At 38.0% G+C, this 23,791-nt stretch overlaps 2 protein-coding genes and 1 non-coding gene across 9 annotated transcripts in view; 1 reads left to right on the top strand and 2 right to left on the bottom strand.

The window, feature by feature from the left end:
- LOC134217922 (uncharacterized) overlaps positions 1 to 23,791 on the bottom strand; it is a 200,068-nt gene that overhangs the window by 44,175 nt on the left and 132,102 nt on the right. For both annotated transcript variants that reach the window (XM_062696769.1, XM_062696770.1), the window contains exon 2: positions 23,538 to 23,581. The gene's annotated coding sequence lies outside the window, so the exon portion shown is untranslated. The remainder of the gene's footprint in view (positions 1 to 23,537; positions 23,582 to 23,791) is intronic.
- Positions 160 to 23,791, top strand: part of LOC134217920 (aromatic-L-amino-acid decarboxylase) — a 35,621-nt gene continuing 11,989 nt past the window's right edge. Inside the window, exons 1-3 of one of the 6 annotated variants that reach the window (XM_062696766.1) lie at positions 160 to 584; positions 18,332 to 18,789; positions 23,657 to 23,727. In XM_062696766.1, the coding sequence (XP_062552750.1) occupies positions 18,423 to 18,789; positions 23,657 to 23,727 (438 nt within the window). In that variant the 5' untranslated portion in view covers positions 160 to 584; positions 18,332 to 18,422. Of the gene's footprint in view, positions 716 to 18,077; positions 18,192 to 18,260; positions 18,790 to 22,393; positions 22,442 to 23,656; positions 23,728 to 23,791 lie in introns of those variants that run through there. The other 5 variants (XM_062696763.1, XM_062696765.1, XM_062696767.1 and 2 more) reach the window with 5 other exon arrangements.
- Trnay-gua (transfer RNA tyrosine (anticodon GUA)) lies at positions 22,187 to 22,280 on the bottom strand. Its single transcript has 2 exons — positions 22,244 to 22,280; positions 22,187 to 22,222 (listed from the first exon to the last, which is right to left on the bottom strand). It is a non-coding gene; the product is annotated as a tRNA-Tyr (tRNA).

The following is a 23,791-nucleotide window of genomic DNA, read 5'->3' as shown; positions in this document are numbered from 1 at the left end:
ACCCATTTTTTGCCTATCAACCAACAACCCTATGTGAAATTACATTCTCGTATGTCCAATTTCAATTTTAGGCTGACTTCTAACATCATATCCTTGCTGCATCAATCGTTCTCTCATGTGCCGGTATGTAGCCGGTAGCAGCGCATAATCGTTCAGGAATGTAGTCTTCAGCCCACTTCCCCCCTGTGCCTCAGCTGTTCCGTTCGATTCGTCTAAGCTCTGTTGGGATCGTCACAATCGTGCCTCACTAGCACAGGATCTGCTTGTTGGGGAAAAATTATGATGTCCGCGCCGCAATGACGACACCCGACCGACACGGTAGATCCTAGCATGAACGGAGCGCGTAGTTGGTTTGCCAGCTCCAATCGGCAAGCGAGAAGGATAATGATGGGAATTGAAGCCTGTTGCTCAAAAGGACTTCAACTCCCGACAAGAGAAGGATAACAGCCGCCGGTCTTCGGTGGCATATAGCCTAACAGCGTCCCACAGTGGGTTCAGTAGTTCTCGGGAAGTCGGACGGTTCGGTCGCAAAAATTGGCCTGGTCTTAAAGGCTTATGGTGATTGGTCATTCAATTGAAATTTGGTGAACCTTTGGATATAAGGTGGAAAACTATACTATATTGGAAAGTGATAAAAAAAAATTTGGAAACTAATTGGATAGATACCGCACTTGGATACGAGGTGGATGGCATAATAAAATAATGTGTCAATGAGGTGGCGAACTTATATGAAAAGTCACCGTAATAATAACTGATAAAAATGTGTTAACGGAGAAATAGATCTGTGAAGAGTTTGAGTTTATATTATAGAAGGTTCTGAACACACAAGGACGAGGATCTGGATCGGTAGAGAACGAAGTGATATTCAAACACAACACAGAAGCATGAAGAAGTAACATATGAACCATTCCATTTACTACCTTAAAAAAAAGAAAGCATATAAAAATTAACTGAAATATGAATTTACTCAAATCTAAGCGTTCTTTAGTAGCAGCGGGTGTAAGATCAAACATCTAATCTAAAATAATTACTAATAAAATAATTCTAATAAGAATGATCTGGCTTAAAAGTGCAAAACCAATAGTTAATTATGCAACAAATTGCACATACACTGGGGTCGCTTTTAACGCGGATTTTTTTACTATTTACGCGGTTCATTTTTATGCAGTACGTAACTCCAGTGTAAATATTTTTTTCAGCACGTAAATATTTTTTTGATAAACCCGGGACCATATACTAAATCTCAGATCGGTTCAGTCCTCGGGTACCTGAGAAGTTTTCCTAGGGTATGTTCAAAATACTGTTTTACTTGGAAAGTGAAGTTGAATTAAAAAATTGATGAAATAGAGCTTTCATTTCATTTTTTTAAATATAGAGCTTTGTTTTCGGTAATTTTGCAGAAATGGGTCGAGTGTAGCATATTCTTTTGAATTACATTATACAAAAATAAATCCTGCAATGATGCATGTCTCTTTTTCAGTAAAATCGATCCTAAAGGCTTCCGTTTACATACCGTAGTCGAACGATTTTAGGATAATTTCAATAATGGATTTCATGAGCGCAGAAATTTCAAGGAAACAGTGAACTAAAAGAGTAAATCATACCAAAGTCGTGCCAAATTTGCAATATTGAATGCCATCAAGATATGTGAACTTAATTATGCCTAGCAACGAAAACTTGAAGTGGCGCAGAAGGCGCGGCAAGCTCTATTTTATAAGCATAATAGCTTCAATTTTGATGAGGTGTACATTACCTGCATAAGTAAGTGGATGAATGTAGTTCCGTCGGTCGAAAAGTTCAATCTTGATGGTTGACAATACTATTTGTGCGATTTGCACCTAGAACTGGTTGTCAAAATTAGTCGAAACCTTGGTGATGAAGTAATGATGAGATTATGAGGGTTTTTCAATTTTGAATAAATCTTTTATCGCTGTAAGTATCGACGAGAATTAAGCCGGAGGATCACTTTGGAATGCTAGAAGCGTAATCAAGCACGGCGAGAAAATTTAAAAAAAATCGTGGGGTGCAATACAATGAGTTATATCATTGGCACTAAAAGTCTTAACCTTCCTAAAGCTGTAAGTTTCAACAATATGACCAAATTGACCTCTCTAGCCCCCGGGGAACCTAATTTTCTAGTTTTCGTTCTATGAAACATAAATTGCTTGCAAGTATGTGCTCTGATGATCCCAACTGTATTTGCTTCTTCTTCTTCTTATTGGCATTACATCCCAGCACTGGGATAGAGCCGCCTCGCAGCTTAGTGTTCATTAAGCACTTCCACAGTTATTAACTGCGAGGTTTCTAAGCCAGGTTACCATTTTTGCATTCGTATATCATGAGGCTAACACGATGATACTTTTATGCCCAGGGAAGTCGAGATAATTTACAAACCGAAAATTGCCTAGACCGGCACCGGGAATCGAACCCAGCCACCCTCAGCATGGTCTTGCTTTGTAGCCGCGCGTCTTACCGCACAGCTAAGGAGGGCCCTACGGAGGGCGTAAACTGTATTTGCTATCTTGTATTTTAACCAGGGTTGTAAATATTCGGCAGCACTGGATGAAGGTGATGTTTTTTTATATCATGTTTTTATTTTCTTCCTGCTTTGAAATCAACCTCACTTTCCCGGAGAGGCAGAAAAGTAAACAACAGAACTCACATCACCCACTGCGCTGCGAAGATGAAATTTACCACAGCAAAATGTACACATTCACCCAGCAAATTGAAAAAATTCACCACGCGTTTAAATGGGCCACTCACAGTCATACGGTAAGGCGCGAACTGAGCAGCATGTCAGAGCGACTTGTGAGTGGCTGAATGCGAAATTGAATGGTCGGTGTTGGAAATGATTTTTCGGCTGCACCCAGTCGCACTCACCACGGCGGCGAGGAAGGCGACTGCAGATTATACTGAGATCCATGTTTTTCACTGCATTGACTGTGAAATATTTCTACCCTGATTTTAACCTTTGAGCGGTCATCGGAAAGCCTTCTGGAAGATCCGGAACATTCGTAAAAATAACCAATTCCAAAAGTTAATCCTAGAGCTTCGGGATTTTTTTCGAAGCAATCCATCCCGGCAAATTGTGGGTGCAATCAATAGTGAAAGTCTTCTGTGACCTCTAAATGCCCCAGGAACGGTCATCTGATTATTCCGGAAAATACGTAAAAGTGGGCAATTCCCAAAATTCATCCCAGAGCTTCGCGAATTTTTCGAAACCATTCATACCGGCTAATTGTGTATGTAATCAACAGTGACAGTGCATCGAGACCAAATGCTCCCAAAAAGGTGCTTCGGAAGATTCGAAATATCCGTGGAAATGATCAATTCCAAAAGTTCATCCCAGAGATTCGCATTATTTCGTAATCATCGATCCTGACGAATTTTGAATGCAAACAATAGTGAAAATCTTTTGTGATCCGAAATAAAGTTGCAGGTCAGTGAAAATGGTCAATTCCAAAAGTTCATCCCACTGCTTTACTAATTTTCTCTTTCTTTCATATGGGTGAATTATGTATGCAATCAATAGTGGAAATCATCCGCGATATGAAAGGACAATCATAAAAGTCGAGTCAAGTACGAGACACTGAAGACGGCCTTACTGTTGAGGTTGTAATACGTATCTGTCAAAGGTACAATCAAATGGTGAAACTAAATGGAATTGTACACACTCGTCTTATGACAACTAAAGACATTCCACTCAAAGCTCAAAATATTTTTATCTTCTTTTTAGTTCTTTGTAAAAGTATTCAATTCCAAAAGTTATCGTTATAGAACCAAGGTTTGCAAAAATTACTTTCAATAGATAACGAACAACAATAAAAGAGAGCCAAAAACCCATTTGAATCATAACAAGCCATGGACACAAAATTATCGTACTTTGTATACAAGTTGGAAAAAACTATTTCGAATAGGCGGCTCCACCGAGGCGGTTTGATAAAATGCGTTGTTCTCGCTCATTTCATGTTGCGGACCATTCGCACAGCTGTGTAAAACAAGTTAAAATGTCATAACCGGTGCCCCCGCAATTGGGGCTTATTAAAAGAAATTTATCTTGGGTTGTAGGCCCCCGAATCAGAAGCTCTTCCAGAACTTCCTCCGGTAATCCCTTCGGAAGTTCGCAAGTTCAGTAATTTCTCGGAAAGTTCCTAAAGTCATTCCTCTAGAAGTTCTTCCCCGTATTCATCAGGAAGTTTCTCCGGGAATTCCTCTGGATACTGCTCCATGTATTCCTCTGTAAGTTCTTCCGCAAATTCCTCCAGAAGTTTATCAAGTAATTCCTCAGGAAGCTCTTAAAAGCATTTCTCCCAGTATTTTTCTGGAGCTCCTCCGAAAGTTCCCCCGGGAATTCCTACAGAAGTTCTAAAGGAAGTTCTTGAAGTTGGAATTGGCCACTTTTACGGATGTTCCGGATCTTCCGGAGTACCATTTCGGGTGCATTGACTTTCACTATTGGTTGCAAACATAATTCGCCAGGATGGGTGAATACGGAAAAATCGCGATGCTCTGAGATAAACTTTTGGATTTGGCCGGAGGGCTGTTTGTTAAGCATTTGGAGGTCACAGAAAACTTTCACTATTGATTTTTTACACAATTTGCCAGAATGGATGGTTGCGAAAAAAAATCTCGTAACTCTGAGATGAACTTTTGGAATTGGCCATTTTATGGATGTTCCGGATCTTCCGGAGGACAGTTTTTGTGATATTTGGAGGTCACTTAATTGCATCCATAATTCGCCAGGATAGATTATTTCGAAATAATCGCAAAGTTCCGTGATGATTTTTTGGAATTGGCCACTTTAACGGATGCTCCAGATCTTCCGAAGGACCGTTTATGGCACATTTGGAGGTCACAGAAGACATTCACTATTGATTGCACGTGCACCCACAATTCGCCAGAATGAATGGTTACGAAAAAATCGCGAAGCTCTGGGATAAACTTTTGGAATTGGCCATTTTACGGATGTTCCAGATCTTCAGGAGAACCATCCTTGGGGCATTTGGAGGTCGCAGAAGACATTTAATATTGATTGCCCACACAATTTGCCAAAATGAATGGTTACGAAAAAATCGCGTAACTCTGGGACGAACTTTTGGAGTTGCCCATTTTTACGGATGTTCGAGATCTTCCGAAGGACCGTTTATGGGACATTTGGAGGTCACAGAAGACATTCACTATTGATTGCACCCACAATTCGCCAGGATGGATTACCAAAAAAAATCGCGAAGCTCTGGGATATCTTTTGGAATTGACCATTTTACGGATATTCCGGATCATCCGGATAACCATTTCTGGGGCATTTGGAGGTTGCAGAAGACATTAGAAGGTCACAGAAGACAAAATTAGGTGTCAAATTGAGTAGCTGAAACAGTACCTATCTAGTACAGGTTTCCCGGGGACTAGAGAGGTCAATTTCGATGAATCTCCCATGGGTTTCTTCTAGGAACCTACAGCTTTTGTTTGATGCCTAAAAATCGAAAATCGGTTGAAATTTGAGTTTATGTGGTCGTTATGAAACCTTTGGTTCAAATGAACCCCAATGCACAATGTGTCACTTTTTTTTTGTGGCGCCTCTCCTATATGGCGCTGGGAGCTGATTTTCTCAGGGAATCCTAGTTTCCAAAAGTTAGGAAAAGTCAGAATTTTCTGCATCGGTACCGAAAAAACCCAATTTAATGCACCTAGTAGTGATACTGCCTTTCACGCATTAAGCCAAGACACCACACCTTGTTTGGTTCGATACACAATTTTCTTTATAATTTCCAAAAGCAATGGTCAATCGTTATCAAATTCAATATTGATCAACTAGGCTTTCCCCTGTCGAATGCAACTTATTGTGAGAAAATCGGTCAAAGATTACTATATGAAAAGTTGGCTAATGTTTTAATTAGCTTTTATGCACACACACACAAAAATGGAGTAAAATGATAGCCTTTCGGTACAACTTTGTTGTACGAGAAAGGCAAAAAGAAGTATTTCACTACCAAAACAAAAACCAATAATTAAATTTTCCGTAAAATCAGTACACGGGCAACCAAGATCTAGAGCTCCAAAGTTGACCGTTTTGTATGAAGAACGGCAAGAGGGCACTTTATTATACTGCCCACTGTAATTACAAGTTGAAATACCTCTAAAATATTGTTAATTTAGAGAAAACTTTTGTTGTTTGAGTAGTAGAAAGATTGATTACAATTTTCAGCAAAAACATGTGTTTTTGTTTGGTTAACAACTTTGTAGAAGGTACGGAAGATGTGAAAAATCGTTGGATTCACTTTTATCAGAATAAAAATATGATTTTAAACGGGATCCCACATACTGTGGAAATCCTTAATGAAGTGCGATTTGTGAGGTGAAGGACGTCATATCAGAGAATAAGAAGATGAGTAACGCAAAACGCTTCTTTTTAAAGTTTAGATCAGCGGTACTCAACCTTTTCTTGAGAGGTACCCCTTTCTAATTCAAATTATGTGTATAGCATACATCATACTTCCTACGAGACTTCGAGGACTTCTGGAGGCTTCCGAGACTCTTGAAACAAGGCTTCCATGCCTCTTGAAATTAGGTTTCGGAGCCTCTTAGATCCTTCGAGCTGCATGGGAGTAGGCTTCCGAAGCACTTAGAAGGAGGCTTCCAAGCCTTTTGCGATGAAGCTACTGAGCTTTTTGGAAAATTGGACCTTCATGTCTCTCAAATGGATGCTTCCGAAACTCAAAATTCTAGATTTTTGTTCAGGAGTATATTCTTATCAACGTTTGATCAGAAAAAATATTTTTAAGCTCTTTTTAGTGGAATGTATTCAACCGTCTAAGACAAGTTTAGTACTCTCCATTTAATTCCACTAATTATTTTGTTATCTTTGCAGATACGTATTTCGACCACTACTGTGTGGTCGAAATACGTATCTGCAAAGATTACAAAATAATTAGTGGAATTAAACGTTTGATTGTTTGTCCCACAGCCCGTGGGCAGGATTTAAAAGTCTTTAATTCACTGATTATGTACAATGCAAAGATTTGAAAGTAAAAATTATACAATTTTAAAACTGTATCAATAAGTTTTATTGGAATTGCAATACATCCGCCATTACGCATACTTGTCCGAGGTATCACCTGGGGCCAGCGAAGGTACCCCCAGAAGTACATGTAACCCAGGTTGAGAACCGCTGGTTTAGATCATAAGGGCAGTTTGGGCGGCTTTTTGGCGGCTAGGACTGAGGCATCCAGAAAATAATCCAGCTCAATCAAAGTTAATTGCCTATGTTCCGGGTATTAAACCACCCGACTTGGACATTTATTAACAATGTTCTGAAAACTCAGATATGAATATGTACATTATGTGGAAGTTTTTGATTTGAAAAATGTATTGGAGGTAATAATTTTCCCTTTGATGGGACTCGAACCCACGACCATGTTGTTACCTACCGGTAACCACATATGGAAGGGTTGGCTTGGCACATGGATTACGAGTGATTTGACTATGCGTCCAATTTGGGAATCTCGGGCTTATCCAATAGCCGCTGAGTTGCAAAAAGGCCGACAGAAGTCCTTCGTAGCTTAGTTGGGTAAAGCACTCCAAATCTGTGTAACACATTTATTCAAATCAGTCGTAGATTTGGTATAATTGAAGTATAATTTTTTAAAATCATTCAAAATCATTCAATTGGTCATAGTAAAAACGAGCTGTTTTGCTAAACCTAAACTTGGTATTTTAAAAACACTGATTATGTCACAAATTATTGAAGTGTTATTTATTGTAAATCAAATTTCCATCATCAGAATGCATCTTGAGGATATCGAGAAACACAAATTTCTAATTTGCGATGAATACCCACAATTTTTAAACATGCTTGTTGTTGAAAACGAACATTTTAGCTCTTTTAAACATCTTTGGTGATGTTGCAATATTTATATAAGAAATTGAAAGACTGTACAAAATATATTTGTTCAAATTGAACAACCCATAAGGAATCGATTGACATAACTAAAAACATTATAAAAAAGTTTGCGCGCAGCAGCTGGAAGTGGCTCTCACAACGGAAAAGCAGCTAGGCGCAGCAGCTGAAAGTGGCACTCCCAACGAAAGAGCTGCACTTGGCACGGTGCCCCCGGATCAGAGAAACGACAGGTATGACGGCGAATGTGAGCAGTTAGTGGAAGAGAAGAATGCAGCATGGGAGATATAATACGGGCGCGGAACAGACAAAACTAAATTTTCCGGAGGAAAACGCGCCAGCAGGAAGATCGAGACCGTGAAGAGACGGAGAAACTGTACCGCGCTAATAACACACGAAAGTTCTATGAGAAGTTAAACCGTTCACGTAAGGGCCACGTGCCACAGCCTGATATGTGTAAGGACCAGTGATGGTAGAATCATATGCTCATATCTCACTCACCGAAGCCTCATGCACGAACTGACACGCTTGCGATTCTCCATGGAGAGCATCGCGCATGAGTTTTTTACGCAGAATCGCAAAAGTGTCAATACCCAATCGAAGTGTATTTTATGTTTACGTATGGATTTGTTATCCATTGATTTAAGCAAAGAAATTTATTCCGATGAATTTAGCGAAAAAGAACACGTAAAAATCACGCAATGATGCAAATCGCGAGTCGAATCATGGACGATTTTCTGGGCCATGAGTCGGGCGAGGTTTGCCTCGCGCTTGATTTGAATCGTGGATGAGATTTGAGAATTTGAGTTTTTACCAACACTGGTAAAGGACAGAAACGGGAGCCTTCTTACACGAACGGACGTGAGGTGATCCAAAGATGGCGGCAGCACTACGAAGAACACCAGAATGGCGATGTGGCTGACGAAGATGGCGGTATGGTGATAGACCTGTGAGAACGCGCGCAGGACATGCGACTTCCAGGAGGAGATTGGCCGGATAAAGCCCCTGGGGTTGACCAACTACCAGGAGAGCTATTTAAACATGGTGGTGAGGCACTGGCTAGAGCCCTGCACTGGGTCATTACTAAGATTTGGGAGGAGGAAGTTTTTCCGCAGGAGTGGATGGAAGGTGTAGTGTGTCCCAGCTACAAAAAGGGCGATAAGCTGGATTGTAGCAACTACCGCGTAATCACATTGCTGAACGTCGCCTACAAGGTACTCTCCCAAATTTTATGTCGTCGACTAACACCAATTGCAAGGGAGTTCGTGGGGCAGTACCAGGCGGGTTTTATGGATGAACGCTCCACCACGGACCAGGTGTTCGCCATTCGCCAAGTACTGCAGAAATGCCACAAATACAACGTGCCCACACATCATCTATTCATCGACTTCAAAGCCGCATATGATGCAATCGATCGGGATCAGCTATGGAAGCTAATGCACGAATTTCCGGAAAAAACTGACACGATTGATCAAAGCGACGATGGATATATATATATATATATATATATATATATATATATATATATATATATATATATATATATATATATATGTGTGAATTCACGAAGTGGACTATATTGTTATTATACTATATTTTAAGATATTCAAGAAAAGGCAATGTGAGCCACCCACCTCGAGTTTACATCGGTGGTTTTTTGTTTTATGTACTTGGGCTTACTGGTCACTGCCGAAAATGATACCAGCAGAGAAATTCGGAGACGCATAGTGGCTGGAAATCGTACGTATTTTGGACTCCGCCAGACGCTCCGATAGAATAGAGTTCGCCGCCGCGCTGTACCAAACTGACAGTCTACAAAACGCTCATTAGAACGGTAGTCCTCTACGGACACGAGACCTGGACGATGCTCGTGGAGGATCAACGCGCACTTGGAGTTTTCGAAAGGAAAATGCTGCGTACCATCTATGGTGGAGGAGGCGAATGAACCACGAGTTGCATGAGCTGCTGGGAGAACCATCCATCGTTCACACCGCGAAAATCGGACGACTGTGGTAGGCGGGGCACGTAGCTAGAATCTCGGACAGTAACCCGGATAAAATGGACCTCGACAACGATCCGACGGGCACAAGAAACGAGATGCACAGCGAAGAAGGTGGATCCATCAGGTGGAAGCCGAGTGTAGAAGACTCGTATATACTGCACAGGCCACTTCGGCCTTAGTCTGAATAAATAAATAATATTGAAAAAATTCAAATCAGATAAAATCTAAAAAAATTAAAAAGCCCACGAAGCAAAATTTATATTAAATTATTAACGACTAGGATCTTATGTTTTCAGTGTACGAAAAAATGTAGGCTTTGAGACAGATCGTGTAGTCAAGTCTACTTAGGGTAAGACGGTATAATATGCCCCCTAAGGCAATACCTATGAAAACTTTTTACTTTACATCGCAATTTATGCAAACTTTGTGTTATTTGGTAGTCCAACAAGTCGCAAATGCATTGCCTTTGAGTAGTCATATAAAAATATTACTGAGAACACGTAATAGTGCTTTTTTGAAAAGTCGAAAAAAATGGATTTCAAAAAGTGCCTGGGCAATACGCCCTACCTTAACTAAGTATTTTATCTATCCCATAATAAAAAGGTTACAAATCCTTATGTGTTTGACATTAAAAAAACCAACATAAGTCCATTTAAGCAGGTGTGAATTACGATTCTATCACAAACGCCCGAATGACACTCGCCCGAATTCCATTCGCCCGAATGACAAACGCCCGAATGTAACAGTCACCCGAATTCCATTCGCCCGAAAAGACCATTCGCCCGAATGGACCATTCGCCCGAATAGGTCATATATTTATGTATACCTCCAGATTCTATAACAACATGTTATTTTTCCTAATCATATTAAACGAAAAAATGTGCCAATCACCTGGAATATACGAACGTTCCAGTTTATCTAGTTTTACATTCTTTTCTGCTATTCTAGATGTCTTCTTAGCCTGCAGTGGTCGTAGAGTATCAGTGGTCGCATTTCTTTCTTCTAGTTGAAACTGTTTTGGAACGCTGTAAAACGGAGGACTTCTTTGTTTCAAAATTGTGCCACCCTAAAATGTTATTGGAAGTTCGAGGAATACTGTTTAGGGTATTTTCATAGACCGACCATAGTGAAGGGAAAAAAGTGGGTCTCTAGTGGTCTTTTTGTGCATTCACATGAGTCCACTACGTTAGGCATAAGTACGTTACGCATAATGGACGATACGCATTACGGACGTTAGGGATAATGTGCGTTAGGCATAATGGTCGTTTTACATAATTCTGCCTTCTTTATGAGCTGTTCTTTGGGTCATTTATGTATAACGTCCATTATGCCTAACGGGTACACCCCATTCACATAATACTTGCTTACATAAAAAATACGTTTCTTTGGGCAAGATTTTCGAACCTCCTTGAATGCCTTTGTTATATCTTAACATGAAAAAGTGCTAAGGTAACAAACTTTTTATAGGCAAGTTGAAGTCTGTAATCCTTCCCGTATGCCGATTGCAGGGAATCAATATTCGAGCAACGCCAAACAATATACCCTTTGTCGTCAACAGAGTTTGTTACTGACAAACGCACCTAGCGACAAACCTTTATCAGAACCCGAACACAATATGACAAAAATCATTTGCCTTGCATGCTCTGATACTTCCGAGAATACGATGCTAATATTGTAATCATTGTTGGATTCTCGAATATTTCCATAAAAGCAGAAATTATGATAGCATAAAACCGAAATTTGCTCTAGAAATAATGCAAAATAACGGGATGAAAAGTTAGCAACAAGATTGTCTTCTATTATGTTGCTGACAAATTTTTTCGGATCTTTGTCATTATTAACTCCGTCAAAAACAAAGCTTTGTCCTTAAATTTTTTTTGTCGCTTGTTTCGCAAGCGCATTTCAGAAAAATTGATTCCCTGGCCGATTGTAATCCCAATCGCTGATGTTTTCTAAAAACAAAACTTTGGATGAGGAGAAAGAAATATCTTTGAAACTTGAATTCACATACTGCTGGTTATAAGAGTTCATCACGTCGTCCCCGGCGTTACATTATAGGGTAAAATGCCCAATAGTGGACCCCCTAGTAGCGGAATTTTACTCTTCCCGTGATAAGGAGTAGAAATTTTCAACATATTAACTCTGCTTGATATCTAAAAACAAGCTCTGCATCCCCTCTTTACGATACATACATAAAACACCCAAATACATGACGTTATTCGTTGAAATTAACATTTAAAAGTCTAACCGAATTCGCCCTATAGTAGACCCCCTGGGGGTCCATAATATGAAATTGCTTCCCTATAATCGACACTTCATTTGATTTTCATGTCCCGTTTCGGGACGTTCTTCTTCCCTATTATGGACCCCCAAAATATTCCTATAATGGACACTCTCGTGTTTATTTTTTATAGAATGGTAAAAAATCATCTAATTTTACTTTCCATAGCATTTCCAATGCATATAATCAAATCATAGGACAGTAAGGTAGGTTCTCCCGATAGAATTTCATAGCAAAATATTAACATTGTGCAGTAATAATGCAAAAATGGCTGGAGGGTCCACTATTGGTTGGGGGTCCACTATTGGTTGGGGGTCCACTATTGGGCACTTTACCCTACGATGTGGCTCGTTTTTGCTTATCTTTAAAACGAATTTTGCTTGAACCTTAATTCTTAGGGAAGAAATCATGTCTTCAATAAATCTAGAAAGAAAAGAAAAGAAAAGAAAAGAAGGGTGAATTCCTATTTGCGCCTCTTGTTTTTGACGATTGATTTAAATAAATACCCTTGCAACGTTATTTTTCGCTACAGCTCTAATTATTCCTTCAGGTTGATCCATTCAGGATGTTTGTAGACCGCTATAAATGGCCAGCATACATAAAACATATTTTAACATCTGATTCTCGCAACAATGCTGAGCGATTGAAATTGACTTTTTTTTTCTATGTGAATGGATTGCAAGACAGTGATGAGTAAATTTTATTTATAATCAATGTTAAATAGGGCTTCACAGATCGGGAAAGTTTTCCGCCGGAATAAACGAAACGAATATTTAGATACATGTGAGAGACGTGTACAACAAAATATGAGATAAGTAGGAAATCAAATATATTATTTCTTTTTATTAGTCATAAAAAATCTTTTCATCAAGTGAGTTTATTCGGGCATATAGTCTATTCGGGCGAATGGTCTTTTCGGGCGTTTGGTCTATTCGGGCGAATGGAAATCGGGCGTTTGTCATTCGGGCGAATGAAATTCGGGCGCTTGTGATAGAACCGTGAATTACATTTCAATATTTTCCATATAATTTGGAAGCAACTGCTGCAGGCTCGCTGCGCTTGTGTCCAGTTGGTAAGGGCATATCGTCCTGCCTACACTGCACAATGGGGAAATCCGATTTCAAAGGTGGAAAAAAATGATAACTTTCTTCACGAACAACTTACAGAAGAGATCAAGAGCTTATTCGAAAGAGAATTTTGCAAAGAATTCAGTGAGTGCTGTTCATGGACGTGGAACGCTTCTGGATGTAGTAATCGAGCTTGTTTTGCCCTAATGCCCCATATATCGCGAGTTTCCAAACTATTTGTCATTTTGTCTTGAAGACATTGTTCTAAAATTGCGTTTATCTCTTCACTGTGGATCCACAGAAGGGCACTAAATATATTTTGTTGGTAAAAGTTGGAAATTTAAGGGATTTTGGGGTCAAATAAGCATCAAAGTGCATTTTATGTGCAATTTTCATGTATTCCGTAAAAAATAGTAATATTTACAGATAAGTGTTGATATTATTGTCTCAAAGTGTTGAAAAGATATTGACAAATATTTGCCGAACAAAAATTAATGAAATAAATCGTTTCACAAATGTTTTATTTGGTTTATTTATTGAGTAAAAACGATTTTTAAAAACTTTTGAATAGCACAGATGCTAAACATTTCCAAACTATACCCGATAGCACAACTAGACAAGAATAGTCAAATGTTATGAGTCTTGATGTGATCATAGATAGGAGATGATGGGAGAAACTCTTTTTTCTTACCTTTTTGCCCAAATTCCCAAATAATAATATAGCTCAATGACTCTGAACAAGGAAGTGATGTAGTAATGTTAATTTAATTCATATTTTCCAATGATATAATGAAAATAACAAATAATCATATAATTCATTAAAAATATTGAATTATAGGGGATGTAGGGGTCATATAGCTAATTTAATGTAATTTTTTATTCAAAATAGGATAACATTTTTCACGGACGACGCACACAGAAGATTAAGGGCTTATTCGAAAGGGAGTTTTCCAAGAAATTCAGTGAGAGATGTTTTATAGACGTGAGACACTTCTGTATGTAGTTATTAAGCTAGTTTTGCCCCAATGCTATACATCACAGTTTATCATATTTTTCGTGCTTTTATCTTCCAAGTATTGTACTAAAGATGTGTTCTCCTCTTCATTATAGATCCATAGAAAAGCACTATACATGCTTTGTTGGTAAAAGTTGGAAATTTAAGGGATTTTGGGGTCAAATAAGTATTAAATTGCACTTTACGTGAATTTTTCATGTATTCTGTAAAAATTAATAAAAATATTATTATTCTCCCAAAATGTTCTACATTGATGTTTGAATGTTAGCAAAACAATTACTAATGAAGTAAATCACTTCGCAAATGTTTTGTTTTGTGATTTATTGGGTAAAACCCGATTTTTTAAATGCTTCTAAAAAGTGCCGATGCCAATCATTCCCAAACCATACCCGTTTGCATAACTAGATAAGAGTAAATATATTAATCGATGTGATAATAGATCGGAATAAATAGGAAATATTCTTTTCTCATAAAGTTTCACCCAAATTCCCCTTATGAAATAATGTAGCTCAATGATTCTGGGTTAAGAAATGATGGAGTAACATTGATTCAATTATAATTTGTCAATGATACTATAAAAATAACAAATATTCGTAGATTGCATTGAAAAATAAATCCAAGGGTTTAGGGCTCAGAAACTTTTTTTTAAATACATAATGAATTTTTTCACTTATTTGTCCCAAAATGTCCTAAAAATCCATTTTAATGTAATATATGGATATTTTTTTATGGTATCCATTTCTGTTAAAAAAATATGATAATAATATAAACTATTATCTGTAAATATCTGTTTATTTCGCCAAAATTGATCAATGTAGAGCTACATCAATGCTTACAAATTTTAAAATCACCGTATATTAACCCTAAATGATCGTTCGACGTAATATAGTGCAAATGATTTCTAGGGTATTATTATTTTTTACAGATTACATGAAAAATTCACATAGATGCAGTTTAATGATTATTTGATCCCGAAATCCCTTAAAATTCCAACTTTTTCCAACAAAATATGTATAGTGCTATATATGGATTAACAATGAAGAGGAAAACAGAATTTCAGTGTAATTTTCAAAAGATAAAAGTACCAAAATATGAAACATTTTGATGTATGGGACATTGTGGCAAAACCAGCTCAATAACTACATACAGAAGTGTCTCATGTCTATAAATTATCACTAACCGAATTTCTATCGCTTTCGAATAAGCCCTTAATCTTATCTGTGAGTCGCTCGTGAGAAAAGTTATCATATTTTGTATAAAAAGCTGTATGGCCCCTAAATCCCCTATAATTCAATATTTTATATTTTTTTTGTGAAACGATTTATTTCATTAATTTTTGTTCGGCAAACATTTGTCAATATCTGTTCAACACTTTGAGACAATAATATCAACACTTATCTGTAAATATTACTATTTTTACGGAATACATGAAAATTGCACATAAAATGCACTTTGATGCTTATTTGACCCCAAAATCCCTTAAATTTCCAACTTTTACCAACAAAATATATTTAGTGCCCTTCTGTGGATCCACAGTGAAGAGATAAACACAATTTTAGAACAATGTCTTCAAGATAAAATGACAAATAGTTTGGAAACTCGCGATATATGGGGCATTAGGGCAAAACGAGCTCGATTACTACATCCAGAAGCGTTCCACGTCCATGCACAGCACTCACTGAATTCTTTGCAAAATTCCCTTTCGAATAAGCTCTTGATCTCTTCTGTAAGTTGTTCGTGAAGAAAGTTATCATTTTTTTCCACCTTTGGAATCGGATTTCCCCATTGTGCACTGGGGCGTTTTGGCCAGTGAATTATGTTTTCGAAAATCGTTACATTTTTGAAGATGGAAGCAATTTTATATCATATTAACAACTGAAAAAAAATTACAATGTTGTGAAAACTCATATGTGAATATGTACATTACGTGGAAGATATTGATTTGGAAAATGTAGTGGAGGTAACCACTTTCCCTTCGATGGGATTCGAACCCATGACCCTACAGTACGCTAGATTGGTGCTTTAACCAACTAAGCTACGAAGGACCTCCGTCGGCCTTCGCAACCTAGCGGCTACTGAACGAGCTCGAGATTCCCAAATTGGATGCATAGTCAAATCACTCGCAATCCGTTTCTCAAGCCAACACTTCTACATGTGTGTAGTATTTCGATTCATTTTACGTTACAAAATTGATATATTTATGGACAAGCATTTTGTTATTTTATTATTTTAGGTATGCATAAAGACCTTTTGAGCAACCCCTCGCTCACTATTGGTTTCCTCGTATATAGTATATCTAAAATTGAAACTATCATTCTGAGTCTAAACAGTTCAAATGATACGAAATGAAGTTTGATAGTTTTCAAAAGATAAATATAAAATCAGCAAATCCCTGTGCGCATTCTGCTTGCATCACTATAGAGTTCATAGACTATGGCATGAAACCCTTTCAATTAGTTACGAAATCGAAAAGCCCATAAGAACACCAAGTTAAACGGTTGGCCACGTTCCAGAGCGAATATGAAGTCACGAAGAAGTTATGAGCAACATTCGGACTAAAAAGCACTTAGCGGTCATTTTTTCCGATCTGACATTTTATTTCTGCCATGAACTCGACGAATACGAGAAGCTTAAAACTTTTATATTTGTTTGATTGTAGAACTATAGACCTTTTAAAATTAGCCAATGGTTTCAAAATAGTTGAAAATAGTGACTTTTTGCGAGAAAAAGTGACTTTAGTGACTTGAGCTCGAGAAAAGATACTTTCTAGTGACTTGCCCAAAAAAAGTGACCAAGTCATCAGCGACCAAGCCTGCACGGCATTCCCGTATATCCAAGGTCTCATACAAATCGTAGCATTTAGCATTTTTGCATATGCTGATCAGTTAATCAAAACAAAGTTATATCACAATTATATCTATCTATTATATCAATTATATCACTACAATATCTGCAATAACTTTGTTATAAATTCGCAGCCCCGGATGAAGAAAAGAAAATTGCATGATCTCCATTACAAAATTAAAACAAAATATGATATAACCAATACGAAAAGCAATATGTACTTGTAACACAACTAGTGATAATTTTTTTTCAATAACAGAATGTGCAATATTTTCAGCAATTTTTTATCGTATATTTTTTTTTGTTCAATTCAAAACATATTTCCTAACGTTTTTGTTAAAACTCGAAGGAAAGTTGTTACAATTTTCATTTTTGTTATTTTAACTACTAATGGTACATGTTTTATAACAACCTCTGTTATAAAAAATGTTTATAATAGAATAACAAGTTCTAATATAAATCAGTCACTACCTACTGGACGAGCTGCCCAGTTCTTATACAGGTCTTGGTAGGTTCTTATACAGAATTGTTAGAAAATCTAACAATCACCGATTGGGTGTGGGTTACTCTAGGTTTTTCGAATTATTTTTTTCTAACATTTTTTTGGGAAACGACTGTGAGGTTTAATCGTAGATTATTAATAAACGGCTACGCATAATCATATGAGACTGCGTGGCCGTTAATTAATGATCTATGATTTTTTTTCTAACAATATTTATGGATGATTGCTAATTTGACAATTCTTGTGAATCATGTGCCATATATTATACCGACAGAAAATTTTCAAATGCACCTACTTTTAATTTCTCTGGAATATCATGAATATCTATTTGCTATGGCCCACAAAAACCATGCAAGCTATTTTCAATGCATTCGTAGACTGTTAAACAATGAAATAATCTGCTACATTGCTGTCGTTAGGCATGATTCAACGAATCTCGTGAAAACCTAGACAGTTTCCCATACCAATCCTACGCGTATGGGTTGTGGTGAGTGACGAGACGCGCTGCAAAGGAGATCCGTTTTCACTAGACTGTCCGGCTTTTGAAATTCGAATCGCAATAAATGTTTACGGCTATTGAAGAAAAGTAATTAAAAAGCATCCTCTGTCTATATTTAAAATGTGTGTAAATAAAGCGTTCTGAACTGATTCACAGATCTATTTCCACGATGCCGTTCACTCACGCATAATTGCCATAGCTATGATGCAAACGTGGATTATTTACAGACTCCGTTCTCGTACTTTCCATTCAGCTGGTGTCCAAATATAGTCAAAGGGGAAAAAATAAAATCTACAATCGATACCGATTGCACCAAACATGGACAGCCGAGAGTTTCGCCGTCGTGGTACCGAAATGGTGGAGTACATCTGCAACTATCTGGAAACGCTGGAGCAACGGCGAGTGACGCCCAGCGTTGAGCCGGGATACCTGCGACATTTGTTGCCCGGTGAGGCACCCGAGGATCCGGAACCGTGGGAAAAGATCATGGAGGACGTGGAGAGCAAAATCATGCCCGGAGTGACACACTGGCAGCATCCGCGGTTTCACGCGTATTTTCCGTCGGGCAATTCGTTCCCATCGATTCTGGGCGATATGCTGAGCGACGGGATCGGATGCATTGGGTTTTCGTGGGCTGCCAGTCCGGCGTGTACCGAGCTGGAAACCATCGTGCTGGATTGGTTGGGTAAGTATTGTCCACCTCAGTTGAATGTTAATATATTTCGAATGCAGGCTCAGCAGAATTGAATTTCGAAATACATATGTAACATTAGACTGATTCAAATTTGGACTTTTTCGCTCCCCTGTACTTAAACAATTACATTTGCTATTTTAACAATCATCCTAAATTTTTAGCTAATTTGTTTGTAATTTGAGTGAGCACGCGCAATATGAAGTTTGTATAAAAATCGATATGAAAACAGTAACTTTTGGGCAAACCGTTCCACAACGCTTCCAATTAAGCTTCAAAAACGTATGAATACATCGGCTACATATCAAATTTAGCAAGGAAGCAGCTTATCTTTGTTGCGAAACGATTTGATGCTTACAAGAAAAGTTATTAAGGAAACACTGAATCGTGGGAAATTCAATTTAACACGTAAAAGAATAACATCAATATCAATAATGAGCTTTTTTTGTTTTCTATATAACTTTGCTTACAAAAGTCAAATCGCTTCGCAACAACAACTGTATGTCAGCTTAGGAAGTGTTCTATGAAGTCGACGCGTTTATTATATTCAAATAGTTCATGGGCCACCTCACGGAACGATCTTTTACATCAATAGCGATTTCCATAGTAATTTTCATACAAACTTCAAATGACGTGTGCACAATCAAATTACATTCAAATTAGCTAAAAATTTAGGAGGTTTATTCAAATAGCAAATGCAATCGTTTAAGCATCGGGGTGCAAAAAAAGTCAAAATTTGAATCACTCTAATGTAACATTGAGGAATGAAATTGATAACTGTTTTTACCGCACCCATTTATCAAAGTACCATTGTAGCGAATGTCAAAAATTTAACATTACCAAAGGATTTTAGAATAAATCAATTATCCAGGAAATCGTACGTGATATGAGTTGATTGACACTATTTTGACGTAGGACTTACGTCTTTCTTCACTATACTGGGTGTCATTTAGATTTTTTTAAATCGAGAGCGTTACGCTGGAAGGGAAGATTTTGAACGTTACTAGCGCCTTATCTTTCGATGGATTTTGAAGATTTTTATATCAATCGACTCGGACACTCTCCACCATTTTGCCTATTTCATTGAAACTTAAGATTATTAACGATAAGCTATTGAAAATTTCAATTCTTGTCAAAGCCAGTAAACATTTCAATCCCGTGCATCCCTAACACGGACATCAGAGTGCGCTATGTCACGGGCCTTCCGGTCTACTGGAAGATTTTCTTTGTGTATAAAAGAAGCAGTATCTGCCGTGTGCGAGGCGAGTCATTACAATTTGTGACAGCAGCGCGTTCAGACGTGCTTTTTGCTCGCGCATTTTTCGTTTCAATCGTTCGTTCGCTGTTTACCGTACGGGCTTGGTAGTCATATGGCTACTGCTTCTGCCTCATACGCAGGAGGTCGTGGGTTCAATCCCAGATCCGTTCCATTCTCCTACTTTGTATCTTTCTCTATATTTCTCATGTTCTAGCAATCGCTAGAACTGGAAATGGACTTCCATACCGTTTCCATTACTATTCCTATACCTTCAACTTGAGTATTCTAACAGTAATCTGCTAGAATTGGAAATGAACTATAGAGATCGTTTCCTACATCCAATTAGAAATTCCATCAGTTACCTTTTCCTATCTATCACATTGGCAGCTCGTTAACCAAGACGGACCTCTGCCTCTCCAACCTAACCCAGAAATTCCAATAAATTCCGCATGAACTTGTGGCAAGTGCAGAGGTATATTCGGCTTGCAGTGGGCGAGTGATTGCATCATCATTTCCTCCCCCTTCCCTACATTTACTTGCATTCTGACGTGGCAGGCGCCAGTATGACCTAACAAATGAGATCACCAGTACTTGTACATTGAAGATGTGTGCTAGTCCCAAGCAAACATCTGTTGGTTCCCTGTACAAGAACAGCTGATCTGGTCATAATGGAGTAGCAACTACGAGCAGTCAATCAAGCTCAAGCTCAAGCTCAAGCTCAATCGTTCGTTCGCTGTTTACCTACACAGCGACAGCATGCAGTCACCAGCGGTAGAACTCCCGGTGGGTCCAAGATTTTTTTATGTACAGGTTATCCGACTTCGTCAGTCGATGGGAATAACCAGCGCGGGGGGGAAACATACATTTTCAGTGCAAAACGTAAACAAACGAGCATAAATTCCATACAAAATTCCAAGATGGCTGAGTTGGGGATATTGGCAAGTCAGAACACCCCCCCATAAATGCATCCTGGGTGGGTCTGCAAATATGCATGAAAGAAGTGGGCGCATTTTTTGTCATTCTGTGCTTGATGATGGTCGGATGCAGTGGTGTCGGTTGCGATGGATGCAATCGCCCATCGCATCGCTCGGAGTTCACGGCTAGAGGCCGATGATGGCTGAGGCAGCAGTGGTGGATGAAGAAGAATATAATTAGAGAGATTTGGTCTACTCATCCAGGTGATTGGTTTCATAATCCACATAATCCCGGGATGGGTACGAGTCCTGTCATATGACTGACCATATGTTAAGTTGTGCTTGGTACTAAACGACACGTACATTAAAACATGGTTATACTATAACAGTTCTGATTTCCCAGCAAAAAAAATCAACTACACTGATGAAAATAAAAATTTGATTAAAATAATTACTTTCATTTATTTGCAGAAGGCATAAGCAATTAAAGATGCACAATCAGCAATAGTGTTAATATCCATTTTAGATTAGAAAATTTCGCTGTATTACATGTAAATGTTTTAAAAAAGTCCGCAAAAATAATTTCCAGAAGAATATTTAAATAAACTTTATCTTATTCTTTGTTTTTCATTTTCTGAGAAATTGTATTATTAAATTCGTAGACTCGGAGTTTGGAATCAAAACATTAAATAATTTTTCGTTGATGTATTAGCAGTACTTCCTCTATTTCAATAGGTTCGCTGCTCCTTGACTTGTTTCTTATTGTTGTGATTTTTTTAGCAGTAAGCACGCATGTTAGCAAAAAAAGCAACGAAATTGTTGCTGTATTTCTTTGTTTGGAAAACGGGATAGTTCCCCCAAAATAGCACATTTTGCCCAAGTTTGAAAATATTATAAATATGTAGAATTTTTAAACTTCAAATACTATCGTCAATAAGAAATCTATAAATGCCCTACATTTGCTTGAGTAAATAAGGGCTTAATTGTTAGAAACAAAGCAATTCTAATTATGTATTTAATTGTTAGTTTTAATTCCAGCAGTTTTGAATAAACAAATTGCTAATAATTCTACACAGACTGGAAGTTGTCGTTTCCAATATCAATAATCAAACTCCATAGATCCAAACGTTAGAAGTTAAATGTAAATACGCTATGTTTATACAAGTCCTACTGAAGCATTAGTTGTTGTAGAGGAGAGTGAAAGCGAATATAAAAAAAATCCTTCGAGCCGGATTTGAACCAGCGACCTATGGATTACTGATCACGATTTTCCTTTCTACAGTCCACCGCTCTACCAACTGAGCTATCGAAGGTCGATGCAATCGCAGTCGTTACCAACGATCGAATTCCACTCCTGCGTCATTTATTATATTTACGCTTCGATTCATCTGCTCGTGGGTCCATTCAAGACGGACAGTAAATCGTCCAAGATAAGACATGTGCTGGACGGCTGTTACCATCGAAGGTTGTGATTGTGAGTGTGGGAAATTTTGAGCATCATCAACTTCATCAGTAATGCGATTTCCTCCCGTGTCGGGGGCCCGCAGCAGGCGCGATGAAATTTTCCAACTGATTTTGATGAGTAAATCATACCGAATGTGTGAATAACACGGACAAAACTGGCCAATTAAAAACTCATAAATTTTCGCTGGGTTTCGATGATCGGCCGACGCAGGAGGTGATGGGGTTTAATTTTTCACATCTGGCGACCAAATCGCGATGGGAAGGCAAGCGTGGTGATTTATTAGGGTATTATTGAAAATGTGTACATTTTGAGAATTTAAAAAGTGTATTTTTAAAGATTACTGCGAAACAAGTGACCTGAATTGACTATCATGTTTATTTTGAATCAACCATCCATCAGACGTAGGATTACGCTTTTGTTGCGTAATTTGGAAGCATTGCATTGATTGAACCGTTTATTTGCAGGCAAGCAAGGAATGTGGTCTGATGCGGAATCGTGGAGATTTTTGTTTATTGATTAAATTAAATAAGAAGCAATCTATCGACTAACGTCAGAGGCGGAAGGTAAATTAGAATTCGTTAGAGAGCATACCTATTTAGAGAAATTCTAACGGTCTTACATCCGTGTTGGGGTGGTTTGAGTACGCAATACAGCGGATATCATCGCCATTTATGGTTTGCTCATGAAGTTTTAAATAAATATGCAATTAATGTCTGTCGATCTGTGTATTAAATTATGTATTTCGAAAGGCTTAGAAGAAAAAGTTGAGGACTCCATTTAATTGCACTATTTTTCTGGTTCTGGACATAAAGGAATATTTAGATGTCAACTTTTCTCACATGATATTCGAATTGTAGTTTTGCTCTTTGAACGAACAAGAATTAAATGAATTAGAAATTATTTTTAGAGCTTGTTATGTTGAGTGCCCTTATTCGTGTTATCGAAAGTGCAAAATTAGACATCAATCCAACTCCTTAACAGCTAACCAGTATATACAGTCAGTGTCAGTATCTGAGCATTAATTTTCCACGGATCATAAATTGCTTTTTAATTCAATTACGAAGCTGACCGCAGCATTATCACATTAAAACAAACTGTCACTTACCCTATCTCGTTAAAGTTGTCCAGTCAAGTGCTGAGTGACTTCGTCTGCAAAGAAAGTAAAAGAGATGGAAAAAGTGTTATTCAAACATGGTCGTTTATTTTATTTCCAATTCGTTTCAGGCAAGGCCATCGGGCTACCGGATCATTTTCTCGCACTAAAACCGGGCAGCAAAGGAGGCGGTGTGATTCAGGTAATTCCAGCACCGCAATGGTGAATAGTAAATGGAAAAAATAACCTATTTAGCGCCCCCGTAC

This window comes from Armigeres subalbatus, chromosome 2, assembly GCF_024139115.2.
Source record: "Armigeres subalbatus isolate Guangzhou_Male chromosome 2, GZ_Asu_2, whole genome shotgun sequence".
Lineage (NCBI taxonomy): Eukaryota > Metazoa > Arthropoda > Insecta > Diptera > Culicidae > Armigeres > Armigeres subalbatus.
Note: the sequence above shows the minus strand (reverse complement) of the source record. Positions and strands in the feature narration are given on the sequence as shown.